General features: G+C 32.8%; 1 protein-coding gene across 1 annotated transcript in view; it reads right to left on the bottom strand.

Moving 5' to 3' along the window:
- LOC150108315 (uncharacterized) overlaps nucleotides 1-15,568 on the bottom strand; it is a 43,727-nt gene that overhangs the window by 26,520 nt on the left and 1,639 nt on the right. The window contains exons 2-3 of the mRNA XM_090390444.1: nucleotides 7,354-7,410; nucleotides 1,542-1,665 (exon numbers count right to left, since the gene is read on the bottom strand). Of these exons, the coding sequence (XP_090246570.1) occupies nucleotides 1,542-1,665; nucleotides 7,354-7,410 (181 nt within the window). The remainder of the gene's footprint in view (nucleotides 1-1,541; nucleotides 1,666-7,353; nucleotides 7,411-15,568) is intronic.

Below are 15,568 nucleotides of genomic sequence, written 5' to 3'. Positions count from 1 at the left end.
CCCAGTAGTGCTAAAATGTGAAGAAGATGGTTCACCTGTTTTGATTTTAGGACCTCATCATAATGTGAAGAACACCGAATAGTGAATGTTGTAATTGCTATTTTTGACATTTAGGTACTCCCTTTGACATGTCGGCTCTCTGAAAATATGAACGATATCACAGTGTAAGGAATGTGGTAACAAGGTCATAAACTTTATAAGACAGAGTTTGGGAAGAATCAGAAGTTGGCTTAGACTTCCTTGCCATTTTTGACATTTAGGTATTCCCTTCGTTAAATTATTAGGTATTCCCTTTGGAAAAAAAACTTGGTTTGATATTTATGAAATACAGAGGGGTGTTTACAGAACACCGATGTCTTATCAATAAAGATATGTCTTCTCCCTTCCATGTTCCAGATGCATTGATGAACTTTCAAAACTCATTACTTCCGTTTCTTTTCAAATTTACATTAGTTTCTGGCTTAAGAAAATCCATTCTGATAGCAGAAATATTTACAAAATTCGATATTTGAGATGTTTACTACATTTATTCCCTGCTGTTCTCAACTGAAATAATTTAAACTGAGTAAAAACGAAACGAAACTTTTTGTCATGCTGGTATTTCTTCTGTTGCTTAATAAAACAATCGAAAGCCATATGGCAGACGCATTCAGGTGGCATGACATCATTCTGCTTTCTGATAATCCAAGACCTAAAATACAAACAATCCAGAATTTATGCAAAAGAGTTTAGCCCTGCAAGTTGGTCAATATAATATTAATGAACATTTTGACGTTATTAACTATTTATTAAAAACGAAAACTGTGTTATTAACTGTATTAGCATTTAATAACAATGTCAGTATAGAATCTGTGGTGTATTAATTGTATTAATAGCAACCAGATTGCAGCAGCAACTTTGAAAACGTATGGGATAATCAAAGCAATGCTCAAGTAAGAGATATTTGCAGGATAAAATGGCATGAAATTTAGATGGCTTGTGATAAATGAAGGTTAAGCGTAATGCAAAAAAATCTGAGTTGTTTTGATAGGGAATAGCCAAAACAACTAAGATTATGAGGTCGGTGTATGTTTTCCCACTCTACTATTATGCCTATTTCTTTCGTGGGTATAATTATAACTTCTAGACAGCATTCAAACATTTCCTGTTCCACAAATTATAAACTTGATGTTCTAACATATCGATAGGAACAATACTCCAACAAAATTCTTTTCGGGGCAAAAATCATTTGTGCAGTGAAAACAATCTCTAATTAAAAATGATGTAAATATGTTGCAGTGCGTTACATCGAACGTTTATCATCCATGGTAAAACATGTGATGCAATATTTTAAATGGCATAAAGGACCTATTCATGAAGAACATCACCACCACCATTGCATTCTGTCTGGAATGATCACTTTGTGTTTTCACAAATAGCTCGCACGGAATAATGTTCATTTTATTTTCAAAATATCTCGGTTGCAAGTTCATTGCTATATACGAGTATGATTTATTTATTATCTAATACTTAGTAGAATAAAGTGAATCAGAGAAACTTACCCTGGTGCGTTCCTTAGATCATCATCTGTCGTTATTTGTATTCCAGATGCACTTAGTTTCAGCAAGACACACGCCCGTATTCTGATTATCCATATTTCTATTACTGTCTTGTTACAATGTGTGGCTAAATATAATCAAATGTTATAATACTTCTTAATCGCTTTGTGAAATAGAGCAAATTTAATATACTTTACAAATGAAATTCCATTTATATATTGGTATTTCATGTGTTTTACAGAACATACAAATGATGAAAGAACTTATTAATGAAATCAGCAATTTTCAAGTGTCCTTTCCAGGATGTATGAAGCGTGAAGAATATAGCAACACAATTTTGGCATGTATTTTGTTGTAGGGATATTAATGGAGCAACAGTGTAATGCAAATGACTTTGACGGTATTATGATATTTAGCCTTCAGATGTTCCAGCACGGTTACCATGTATGCTATATTTCTGCTGTGATGAAGTTCGTCCCATTTAATGAATCATTTCGTTTTGTGAGTCTATGTCAGTTATTTCCATGATGTTGTTGACTGCAGGGCAAGAGTATATGACAGAATGCATCAATGGACCAATCGTGCCAGGTGATACTGAAGGTTGGTGTATTGATGGTACAAGAAATGTTTTTTGGAACTGATACTAGTAGAATGTTGAGGGCCTGAATGCCACAAAGCCTACTTGAATATTAATTTAGTGCCAAACACTTTGAGCCATTTTGCTTAGTGTGATATTAACCTAACAGATCCAGCGTTAAACGTTTGTTACAGAGCATGAGATACTTGCAATTGAGAAGGATAATAACAAAGCAAATGGGAGGCAAAAATAAAAGCCTATTAATAGTAAACTTCAGTGTGTATGATGTTAACTTGTCGTTGGGGAATGGAATTTGGCTTGTAACAGATTTTTTCTGGATCTGTGATCTGTTAAATGACTAATTTTACAACATGCAAAAACATGCTAACAGAGGTAGGTATTTTCTTAATACTCCGATGAAATCTTCTGATGTGATTGAACTTAGTTTACCGAACAATCCACTAATGATCATAATCGTTATAGAACATGAATTATGGATGAAAGGTGAAAGGCAATTATATTAGCCTTTTACCTGTCATTCAATATTATTTTAAGTGAATTCACTCGGGCTGAAGAAACATTGAAGGAGATTTAACTGTACTCATGCATTGGTTAGAATAGATATTTTAATGATAAATGAGAAGCATTCCGACAAATTTATGCTTTCAGCTGCCATCACTTTACAACAATTAAAAATTGGCGCATTAGATTACATTGGAATTTATGTGTATATATATATATATATATATATATATATATATAGAGAGAGAGAGAGAGAGAGAGAGAGAGAGAGAGAGAGAGTGGCTTTGACAACTTCAGGCATGGTCCTGATGTATCATTTATAATTAGGTACTATTGAATATAAAAAGTTTACTAGAGCAGAGTATGGGAAGGTTTTGGAGAAGAAGATTAAGGAAGATGCGTATCACAAAAATACAACAATGAATATAAGGCATAATAAGAATATGAATACTAGGTAATATTAAGAATATGAATACTAGGTAATATTAAGATATGGATCCTGAGGCATATTAAGGAATATTATAAATAACTCTATTGGGTAATGCTATGAATATGCAGATATTTTAATGAATATGCAGATATGCGGAATATTTTAATAAGGAATATAATAATTGGATGCTGAAGGATAAAAGAAGGATAACTGTCTACCTGGGTACTGAAGGAACGAAGATTGACTGGCAATTTGCGATTTAGCAGATATAATATACAATTGTATTCTTATTGGAATCAGCTACTGAAAAAAATCCAGAAACTAATCCCAAATTAACATCAACAGAGTTCAAGATTGGCAACATCAGCATAAGAAGCATTAATAGAAAAGAAATGGAAATAATTGAAGGTAAATTCACTCACTTCGACAGAAGGCTGGGTTTAGGACAAGCAAGCTACAATCAACCTAACCTAAATGTGTTAAAAAAGAGATCATGCTTATTTCATTGGAATACTGATATATACACTGCTCAAAACAATTAAGGGACATTTCGGTTTGTTGGTTTTTGTTTTTTTTTTGTAAATTATAAAGTTATAAATATAATTTACAAATATAACACATTTATTTTAAAATATTCTTAATATACATCAGTAGAGGACGCAACTGCGTACAATATCATATTAAGATTTGTCGAAATGTGTCTTAGCGGAATTAGCGTGTGAAGGTATAAAAGCATGGCTTGTTGCGCTCACTTACACAGTGCATAATTATCACTTCAATTGTAAACTTGTTCACCTATCACCCATTATTTCGTTAAAAATGGCAGAGCAACGTGATATCAGGGAATCCATGGCTTGGAGAGCCATTGGTCAATTAGAAGCTGGACAAACGCAATAAGTTGTAGCTCAAGCGTGTTGTGTATCTCAAAGCGTAATTTCGCGACTTTGGAATCGCTTTCTGGAGACGGGAAATGTTTGCCGAAGACAAGGTCAAGGTCGCCCATCCAGAACAACTCCAAGATTAAGTGTTCGATTGCCAGAAGAAATCGAACACTTAACGCAACACAACTTCGAAGTGAAATTGCCGCAGCATCAGGGAGGCTGGTATTGACACAGACAGTACGAAATCGTCTTCATGCTATAGGTGTATATGCTCGGAGACCAATGGCTTGCATTCCATTTACTGCAAATCACAAAAGAGCCCGAAGAATTGGGCACACGAACACTGCAATTGGTCAAATGAGGATTGGACTCGTGTACTTTTTAGTGACTAGTCCAGGTTCAGTCTACAATCAAATAACCGACGTATTTGATATGGCATGAAAGTGGAACAAGAAATAATCCACAGTTTGTTCGTGAATGACCCTAACATCAAGGTGGGAGTTTGATGGTATGGGCTGGAATAAGTATAAGTGGCAATAAAGATCTCTATTTTATCATAAATTGTTCCTTAACAGCGCAAGGGTATCGCGATAAGATTTTGGAATCTATAGTTCGTCCATAGGCTGCAGCAATTGGCCAAGAATTCATTTTTATGGATGACAATGCTCGTTTTACACTGTGAAAATTTGATATAAGAGTGATTTGAAGAAGAAGGTATTGAACGAATGGACTGGTCTGCCTGTTTATCGGATTATAATCCAATTGTAATTCAATCGAATATTCTGGGATACTTTAAGTAGGCGTATTTCTGCTCGACTGGTGCCACCTCGATCGCTTCAAGAGCTCGAAATTGCTCTCACAGAAGAGTGGGGAAATATCCCAAAAGAACTGTTTGATCATCTTATCCGGTCCATGCAATCAAGATGTACTGCTGTTTTGGCTGTTAATGGAGATCATACGCCCTATTAAAAAAATTCAACAACAGCATTTTTGGCTATTCTTGTTGTTATTCGTGTTAAAATTATTTCACGCTAAAATGTATAATTTGTTAAATTTGTAGTAAATATCGATTATTTAAGCAATATCTCATCAATTATACCTTATCCATAAGTAAGAAATATTTATTAATGTATAAAGTACCCAACAGTTATAATATTTGCAGAAATTTATAATTATACGACAGAAACTAAAATATCCCCTAATTGTTTTGAGCAGCGTATCCGAATAATTTGATAAGTACCCGGTCAACACCATAGGTCTGACTGAAACAAACAAGACAAAAACATGTGAGATCTTTCTAAGTAACAAATACAAAATGTTATATTCAGCCAATAACAATCAAGGAAAAGAGGGAGTAGCTGTAGTATTCAACCCTACGAGGATAATCTTTTTGAAGACATTACCAAGTAGAGTGATATGGGCAAATATCAAAATGAAGAACTGGACAATGGGACTCATTTATGCCTTTGGTCCCATAAAACGTTCTGTTAAGAAAGAAAGAAATTGAGAAACTTTTTGAGGTATTAGAGAAGGCAGCAGCTGACACAACGAAAAGGAGGGTCTGGTCATTGTTAGAGATCTAAATAAGAAAGTAGGAAATGATTACCAGATATATAGAAAGATTTTGGAAAACATGGAAAAAGAGTAAACCACCTGTTGTATTTCTGCTCAAGACATGGACTAGTTGTCCATGTTTACATTGATATATTGATATGTTTACACAACATGTAAACATATATCAATATATTTAATTAAATGTATTAATATTGTGAGCTTCCATAGCTCAGATGATTCAGACGAGTCCTTTCGTTGGAAAGTCCTGGATTCGAATCCCTTCTATGACATAAGGAATCTTTATCAGTGGGTTTTCCTCAAAACAGGAAAACTCACTAGAAGAACACATATATAATATAAATATATATACAGTAAACATAAGACAGTTCGAGAATAAGGATTACCCACCCTATTGCGTCAAAGTGGGTTTCGATTACCAGCAGAGTGAAGCATTGGCAAGAATAAATCAGGAAGTAAGGGTGAAAGCTATTTAATTTCATATATGTGAAATACAACCAAAAAAGGTTATAAACTGTTGATTTTTAGTAGCGCTGGTGTTTTCAATTCAAAAAAAAATTCTTGGCAAGCAATCTGTCTTGTTGTGATGTGGGAATACTTTAGATAAAAAAAGTATTTATCTACACTTAAAACTTCATTAAAACAAATCATTGTTTATTAACAGCACTGTACTTTTCAATACGGACATCGAAATTAAACCACTTAAATGAAATTAAGTAATTAAATTAAAACATTAAAATTAAACAACGAAATAAATCTTGAAAAAATGTTCATATTAAATTCATATTAAAATGTTCCTATTACCAGATTATTCTTTGTCTTGTACCAATGTTGTATGCTAATATTCAATGCGTAATGACTTTGAACAAAATACCAAATTTTGCCCCAATGATTACGTATAGAAATAGCATCCGTTTTACAACAGGGTGGAGTAAATAGAAATAAATTTTGTAGAAAAGTATTTCTCTAAATCTTCGTATATGAAAAGGTTTTCTCTTGGAAAAATCTTCCACGGATTACTTTCAGGGAGGTAATATACGTCAATAAATAGTTTCGAAGTATTAAATAGTTTGATATCGAAATGAAAAAGGAATATATACATATTGCATTTCGTCATATCAACAGGAAATACATTCAATTATAAGTTACTAAATCTATGCACGCAAGAGGTGATAAAAATGTAATTATAATAAATCTGAGATTAGGTGAACCTTAGGGCATTATAAAGAGAACGTTATGAAAAGATAAAACAATGACAATAATAACAAAATGATGTAAACTTTTGCTAATTTTAAAAAAATCATTTCTCTGGAGTAAAACATTTTGTTGTTGTTGTTATATGCCATCCAATCGTTTTCAACTCTTACTGATCTTGCTAACAAAGGCTCTTCCCCCAACTCGGCCTCTTATCCTTTCTTTTAGTAATTGTAAGTTTACGTTGGTACGTTCTGTTATGTTGTCCATCCAACTATTTTGGGAGCATCCCCTTCTTCTCATTCTCGCAATCTTCCTCAAAATAACTGTCTTTTCCAAAGATTCATCAGCTCGTATAATATGTCCAAAGGATATCAACTTCTCTTTAGCGATCGTCACCTCCAATGAGCCTTCCTCTTTTATATTCTCCAATCTTCTTAGTAAAACATTTTATCAACAAGAAAATTATGGTAATTATTTGCATTAACTTGAATAATTTCTTTACTGCATTATTAAAATGATTACTTCATTATTAAAAGGTCCACTTCATCGTGAAATGGTTTCTAATTGTCAATACAATTACTTCATTAATAAAATAATTTTAGACAATATATCTTAAAATAAATGAAATTTTCTTACCTCGAGGTGTTGTTGAGTTTATTGTTGTTGGTGATGATGGTTTTATGATAGGTCGAGCTGTAATATCATAAAATGAAAAACGTATTAATATGCTTTTTGCAATATAATTAAATTATATAATTATATTAATTATTATAGGGTTAAATTATATAATTAAAATATATAAATTAAATTAAAAATATAACCCAAGCAATTCAAAAACAGAAACGAAAAGTAAATGAAATCGTAGTTGTACTAACGACTTAACTGCTGATAAGTTCACTATGATAGAGGACATGAACGGGTTGGTGAAAGAATCAAGCGTGAAGAGTGAGAAAGTGAAAGTCCGTATTTTACCTCGCTATGATAAAAATTAATTAAAAAGAAGGGCTATGATGACAAACGATTTCATGCGTAGGCTATGTAGAAGGAATGGATGCGAGATTTTGGATGTGTGGAGTGAGTTTGAGGGAAGACTGGATTTGTATGACGGACGGCCTACACCTGAATGCGTTTAATATCAGGAGTCTAGAAAAACTAGAATAAAAAAAACTGGTATGAGATCTAACACAGAGAATCAGGGAAACTAAATTATAAAGGGTGTGAATGTGCGTGTAAGAGCGACTATGTTATATAATTGTGTTAATGACGCGAATGGGCTTTGTCATGGAAATATTGACGAGGAGAGAACGATTTCGGGTGAACGTTTGTCCTGTTCGGACTCATCAAATGTGTGCAAAGAGGTCTACATGTGTAAGACATTAGAGATGAACAGAGATCTGGAAGTTGTTCAACTCTGTCTGACAGACTGCAGACAAGACATTGCAAAAGAACAAACAGGTAGATTATTATGTCTGTACACGAATGCTAGGATTATCAGAAACAAAGAGATAGAGTTTGCTGCTTTAGCCACTATCTTGACTTCAGATTGTAGATATTAGTGCGACCTGGCTATCAGAATCAGACCTACTAACTGGTATCGAGTGTCAAGGGGTACAGTGTTTTAGGAAGGGTAGAGAGGATCGGAGAGTAGGGGACATGCTGCTAATGATATCGGATGACTTGAATCAAATTAGAGTTGAGATCTATGACTGTAGTACTACTAACAATATTTCATGTGGCAGTGAGTTTGAAGCCATCTGATGGGAAGTGGAATCTAGAAAGATCAATTACATAGTGGGGTGTTGTTAGAGACCTGGTATATCGGTTGTTAGTGAAGAAGAAATGCATCACCAAATAGAAAAGATGAGCACGAAATGAGTAATCATAATGGGAGACTTTGATTATCTAAATATTGATTGGGTAGCAGTAGAATCTCATGAGAAGAATGAAAATGCATTTATTGAGCTGTTGCGGGACAACTTCCTCAAGCAGCATGTGACAGAAGGAACTCGAGGGCAAAGAGTGTTAGATTTGATTATAGCGTCAGAGGGAGTTTCAGTTTAAAGACTTAACTATTCTTCCTCCGGTTGGTGATAGTGATCAGTTTGTGACAGTATATGAATGTTCCATTCAGAAAAGGTTACATGTTGAACTACAAAGTAGGAAATTATGACCAATTGTGGAGTATACTGAATTCAGTAGAATGTGATCGGTTTCTGGATGGGAAGAATATCGACAGTGCATGGGAAGCATTTGAAAAATACTTAAGTAATGTGAATCAGAATGTGTTCCGAGAGAACAAATAGAGTAGGAGTCAAATGAATGTGTAATCCTATTAACAGTTATCGGCAGCAGGCTAGAATAGTCACAACTGTTGTACGGAAAGCAAAGACTGCGTATGAAAAGAAACCGGCTCTGCATGCTAAAGACAACTCACAAGAATTCTATAGATAGCCTGCAAGTAAAAGAAAGAATGAATATGAAATAATTGCTCTTCTAAATCCTGATGGTGTGAGGGTTAGAAATGCAGAAGAGGTTGTTCAGTTAATGAGTGCTCTTTTTATCAACCTGGTGAACAAAACATTGAGCTCACTGTTGTTGCCAAAATTGAAAAAGAATTCAGCAATACGAACTGATGGAATATCAGCATCTGTTAAAAGAGTGTTCAGCAGAACTGGCCATTCCTTTAACAAGGCTGTTTAATATGAGCCTCAGAATAGGGATGATTCCGCAGGAATTGAAGGAATGTATGGTAATTCCATTGCACGAAGGTGGTGCAAAGACTGATGTGTTCATCTATTGACCAATTAGTATCTCAGGAGTGGTGGTGAAGATTTTGGAAAAATTGGTTACGTCTGGCATTCAGAAATGGGTTGACAGTGAATCTCTACTTTGCAATGAAAAACATGGGTTTTCAAAGGGAGGGTCATGTTTTAGCAACTTGCTCACATTCTATCACAATGATACCATTTAACTAAACAAGGGCAATGGATACACCAAGATACTTTTGGATTTTGCTAAGGCTTTCGACAGACTACATGATAGACTGTTGCATTAATTGGAGAAAATGGTTTTCTTTATACAATATTAGCATGGATACGCTGACTGACAGATATCCAAAATTGGTATACTACGGATCTGAGTCAGCAAGGTCTGCAGTAATTGCAGAATGTTTTGAATAGGCTGGAATTGTGGACATGAGAGAATAGTTATAAGTTCAACGTCGACAAATGTAAAGTCATGCACTTCAGCATGATTAGATATCTAATGTTGTATTATATTGGAGGGATTAGGCTAGAAGAACCTAATGAGGCTAGGGATCTTGGAGTGTTAATAGATACGAAGTTGAAGTTCATTGGCCAGGTGGCAATGATTGCAAATACAACTCAACAGATAATTGCAATGCTGAAAACGAACGTTCACATGTAAATATAAGAATATTATTTTACCTCTTTACAAGGCCTTGATAAGACCTCACTTGGACTATTGTGCGCAGATGTGGTCTCCTGGTTTCCGTTGTGAATCTGTTATATTGGAGAGAGCACAAAGGAGGGTGTTAAAATGATATCGGGATTGTGGAATACTGGCTATGAAGAGAGATTGAGAATTTCTAGGCTGCGGACACTAGCAAACAGGAAAAATAGGGGCGATATGATTGAGACTTACAAACTTCTGAAAGTGTCATACAGGATTTCAATTGATGGAATTTTCAATTTATTCAGAGTGGGGAAAAGACGAGAGTGCATTCTTGGAAGCTGAAAATGAAAGCAGCCAAGAAGGGTGTGAGGGCTAGATTTCTCTCTCAATGGGTGATGTGTGATTAGAATGGATTGCCTTTGCATGTTGTGAGTGCAAGCAGAGTGAGTGAATTGAATAATAAGTATGATAGCTGGTGTGTGTATTATGTGGCCTCCCTCGATGAGTCCCTGACTCCCTGGAGGTCTCTCTTAATAACAATAATAATAAAAATAATCATAATAATTCAAATATACAGTAGTATTTCTGAAAAGAAGAATTATTTAATATTTCATTATAAAAATATATCTTAAACCGTGAAATTTTTTTATTTGTAGTTGTACACATTGTGGTTGGTTTGACTGTAATTAAATTTTAACAAAACGTATTATAATAATTATTATAATAAAAATAAAAAAATCCATATCATTACCTATATCGAAATAAATTTATAAGCACAAATAATAAAAATACATATATAAATTATTATATTTAATGAGACTAAATATATTATTGAAATTTACGAAATGATTTTCTTTGTAATTCGTGTGTTAAGACTTAAGAGTTGGGAGAAACTCACGTCAGAAACTAAATGGAGTGAAACAGAACTGAGGAAGGATCACACTCAGTTGCACCAAGCATATATAAGTGAATTGTGTGAATTCGCACAATTCGCACAATTCACAATTCACACTGAACTGTTAAGAATAAACGGTTAACCATAAATTGTATATAACACGTAATATTATCTTATCTTTAATCGTTTGTGTGGGTGACATAGCTGTAATTGAAATAAAGCATATTTATTACGCAGAGTAGAAAAAATAAAGAAATAGAATTTTTTTAATCTTTCCCCGTTGCACATTTGTGTGTCGGGTGAAGAAAGAAATATGCACTGGCGAGAGTGTAATATATACAAAAATGATTAATTAAATGTATTAAAATTATGAGCTTCCATAGTTTAGATGATCAGGGTCGCTCCAACCCGAGGGTGCAGGGATACACCGAACACGGGCAGCACCATTGATAGGGTGGCATTTTATGTAGCTAATATATAATTTGGATTATACAATGAAGTATTCGGGGCGGTCGATAAAAGTTTGCACCTGGGCCGCAAATGCCTTCACTGGATAGACCTGGGTTCTAATCCATTCTATGACGTTAGTAGCTTTAAGAAGTGTTTTCGATCAAATGGTGAGTTACAGGTGCAATAAGGTGGTGGAGTGTTTTCTTTCTGGAAACTAGTGTTTTTCGTTCCTCTAAACAGGAAAATCCACTAGTAGAACACAAGCGATATACAGACAACGGAAGTTCGGAAATAAGTATTACCAACCCCATTCCATCCGATTTGGTTAAGAATACCTGCTCAGTGACGTGTGGGTAAGAATAAATCAGTAAGGATCAAAGATATTTAATTTCATATATGTGAAATACAACTACAAAAGGTTATAAATCAATAAAAGTTTAGTACCGCTGGTGTTCTGCTTAAATTCAGAAAAATATTGATGGCAAGCAATCTGCCCCTATTGTAATTTCTGAATGCTTTAGATAAAAAACAAACATCATTATTCATCTAAAATTAAAGCTTCTGATTTCTCAGTATTCCATTAAAACAAACCGTTATTTATAACATTACTTTAGTCGTCAATACAGACATCGAAATTAAACTATTTAATTAAAATTAAGAAAATGAATTAAAACAAAATAAACAAAGAAATAAATCTTGTTGAAATGTTCATAACAATGAATTACCAGTTTCATCTTTTCCTTGCACAAATATTGTATTCTAATATTAACTGTGTAATGACTTTAAACAAAATACCAAACTTTGCCACCATGACTGCATTTAGAAAGAGCAGGAGTGTTATGAGACTGCTGTAAACAGAAGTGAATTCTGTGCAAAAGCATTTCTCTGAAAATTTCGTATGTGGAAAGGTTTCCCTTGAAGAAATCTTCTACAAATTACTTTAATATACGTCAATAACTGATTTCGAAGTTTGGAATAGTTGGTTATCATAAAGAAAAATGAATATATACAAAAAATTATTTCGTCATATCCACCGGAAGTACATACAGTTAAAATTAAATAAATCTATGCAAATGAATATGCGCAAGAAAGAGGTAACAAAATGTACCTCTTATTTAATCTGAGGTAAGATGAAACTTAATTCATTATAAAGAAGGCTGCATATGATCAAACAGTGAGTAACCACATAATGATGCACAATTTTGATTATTTAAACAAAATTGAATTTTAGAGGCCAAGGTCATTATATTCACAGGAAAATCGTACTGAAATATTTGTATAAACTTGAATAATTTCCTTACACTACATTATGATAATGATTACTTCATTATTAAGTGGACACTTCATCGTTAAAATAGATTTTATTTCATAATGTATAATGACTTCATTATTAAAATAACTTGAAACAATGTATCTAAATCATATGAAATTTGCTTACTTGTGGTTGTTGTAGCAGCAGATCGGGCTGTAATATAATTAAATGAAAAACGTATTGAGATATTTTTTCCTATATAATTTAAATATACTGTAATTTTTCTATAAATGTGAGTTATTTTAATATGTTATTTTAAAATAATTAAAGTATACCTTAAAACTTTAATTAAGATATATCTTAAAACATGAAATTTTCTTACTTATATTTGTTCGTTTTATGGTTTGATGTAATTAAATGTTAAAGCAAATGTATTAAGATAATTTTCCTTATTATTTTCTATATTGAAATAATTTTATAGGCATAAATAATGTTAATACAATGCATTATTGAAGCATATAAATTATTATATTTAATCAGATTAATTTTGTTATTGAAATTTACGAAATGATCTTCTTTGTAATTCGTGTGTTAATGCTTAATAGTTGGGAGAAACTCACGTCAGAAACTAAATGGAGTGAAACAGAACTGAGGAAGGAACACACTCAGTTGCACTAAGCATATATGAGTGAATTGTGTGAATTGTGAAGAACAATTCACAAAAATTGTGAATTTTTCTTCACAATTTTTACCATTGTAGCACATCGTTTGATCTCGGCACTGAAATAAAATAGGTAATAAAAACATTTCACTCATAAGCTTCCTCTGCAACATCTGTGTAATCACTAAATACTTTTTACTCACTGAACTGTTAAGAATATACGGTTACCCGTAAATTGTGTATAACATGTAACATTATCTTATCTTTAATCGTTGGTGTGGGTGACATAGCTGTAATTGAAATAAAGCATATTTATTACTCAGAGTATATAAAATAAAGAAATAAATAGAATTTTTTTAATCTTTCCCCGTTGCACATTTGTGTGTCGGGTGAAGACAGAAATATCCACTGGGGAGAGTGTGATATACACAAAAATGATTAATTAAAAGTATTAAAATTATGAGCTTCCATAGCTTAGATGACCATGGTCGCGCCAACCCGAGGGTGCAAGGGATGCACCGCACCCGAGCAGCACCATTGATAGGGCGACATTTTATGTAGCTAATATAATGTAGATTATTCAATGAAGTATTAGGAGCGGCCAATAAAAGTTTGCACATGGACAACAAATTCCCTTGACTGGATAGACCTGGGTTCTAATCCCTTCTATGACGTTAGTAGCTTTAAGAAATGTTTTCAATCAAATGGTGAGATACAGGCGCAATAAGGTGGTGAAGTGTTTTCTTTCAGGAAACTAGTGTATTTCGTTCCTCAAAACAGGAAAATCCACTAGTAGAACACAAGCGATATACAGACAAAGGAAGTTCGGAAATAAGTATTACCAACACTATTCCATCCGATTTGGTTACGAATACCTGCTCAGTGACGTGTGGGTAAGAATAAATCAGTAAGGATCAAAGCTATTTAATTTCATATATGTGAAATACAACTAAAAAAGTTTATAAATCTCTAAAAGTTTAGTACCGCTCGTGTTCTGCTCGTAAATTCAGAAAAATATTGATGGCAAGCAATCTGCCCCTGTTGTAATTTCTGAATGTTTTAGATAAAAATAACATCATTATTCATCTAAAATTAAAGCTTCTGATTTCTCAGTGTTCCATTAAAACAAACCGTTATTTATAAGATTACTTTACTCGTCAATACAGACATCGAAATTAAACTATTTAATTAAAATCCAGGAAATGAATTAAAACAAAATAAACAAAGAAATAAATCTTGTTAAAATGTTCATAGCAATGAATTACCAGTTTCATCTTTTCCTTGCACCAATATTGTATTCTAATATTCATTGTGTAATGACTATAAACAAAATAGCATGCTTTCTCACCAACACTGCATTTAGAAAGAGCATGAGTGTTATGATAGACTGCATTAAACAGAAGTAAATTCTGTGCAAAAGCATTTCTCTGAAAATTTCGTATGTGGAAAGGTTTCTCTTGAAGAAATCTTCTACAGATTACTTTAATATACGTCAATAACTGATTTCGAAGTTTGGAATAGTTTGATATCATGAAGAAAAATGAATATATTCAAAAAAATTATTTCGTCATATACACCAGAAGTACATACAGTTAAAATTAAATAAATCTATACAAGTGAATATGCGCAAGAAAGAGGTAACAAAATGTACCTCTTATTTAATCTGAGATAAGATGAAACTTAATTCATTATAAAGAAGGCTGCATATGATCAAACAGTGAATAACCACATAATGATGCACAATTTTGGTTATTTAAATAAATTGAATTTTAGAGGCCAAGGTAATTATATTCACAGGAAAATCGTACTGAAATATTTGTATAAACTTGAATAATTTCCTTACACTACATTATGATAATGATTACTTCATTATTAAGTGGACACTTCATCGTTAAAATAGATTTTATTTCTTAATGTATAATGACTTCATTAATAAAATAACTTGAAACAATTTATCTAAATCATATGAAATTTCATTACCTGTGGTTGTTGTTGGAGCAGCAGATCGGGCTGTAATATAATTAAATGAAAAACGTATTGAGATATTTTTTCCTATATAATTTAAATATGCTGTAATTTTTCAATAAATAGGAGTTATTTTAATATGTCATTTTAAAATAATTACACTATATCTTAAAACATTAATTAAGATATATCTTAAAACATGAAATTTTCTTAC

Source organism: Typopeltis vanoorti, chromosome 3, assembly GCF_054136105.1.
Source record: "Typopeltis vanoorti isolate ZY-2024b chromosome 3, IOZ_Tvanoo_1.0, whole genome shotgun sequence".
Taxonomy (NCBI): Eukaryota; Metazoa; Arthropoda; class Arachnida; order Uropygi; family Thelyphonidae; genus Typopeltis; species Typopeltis vanoorti.
This window is presented reverse-complemented; position numbering and strand designations above follow the sequence as displayed.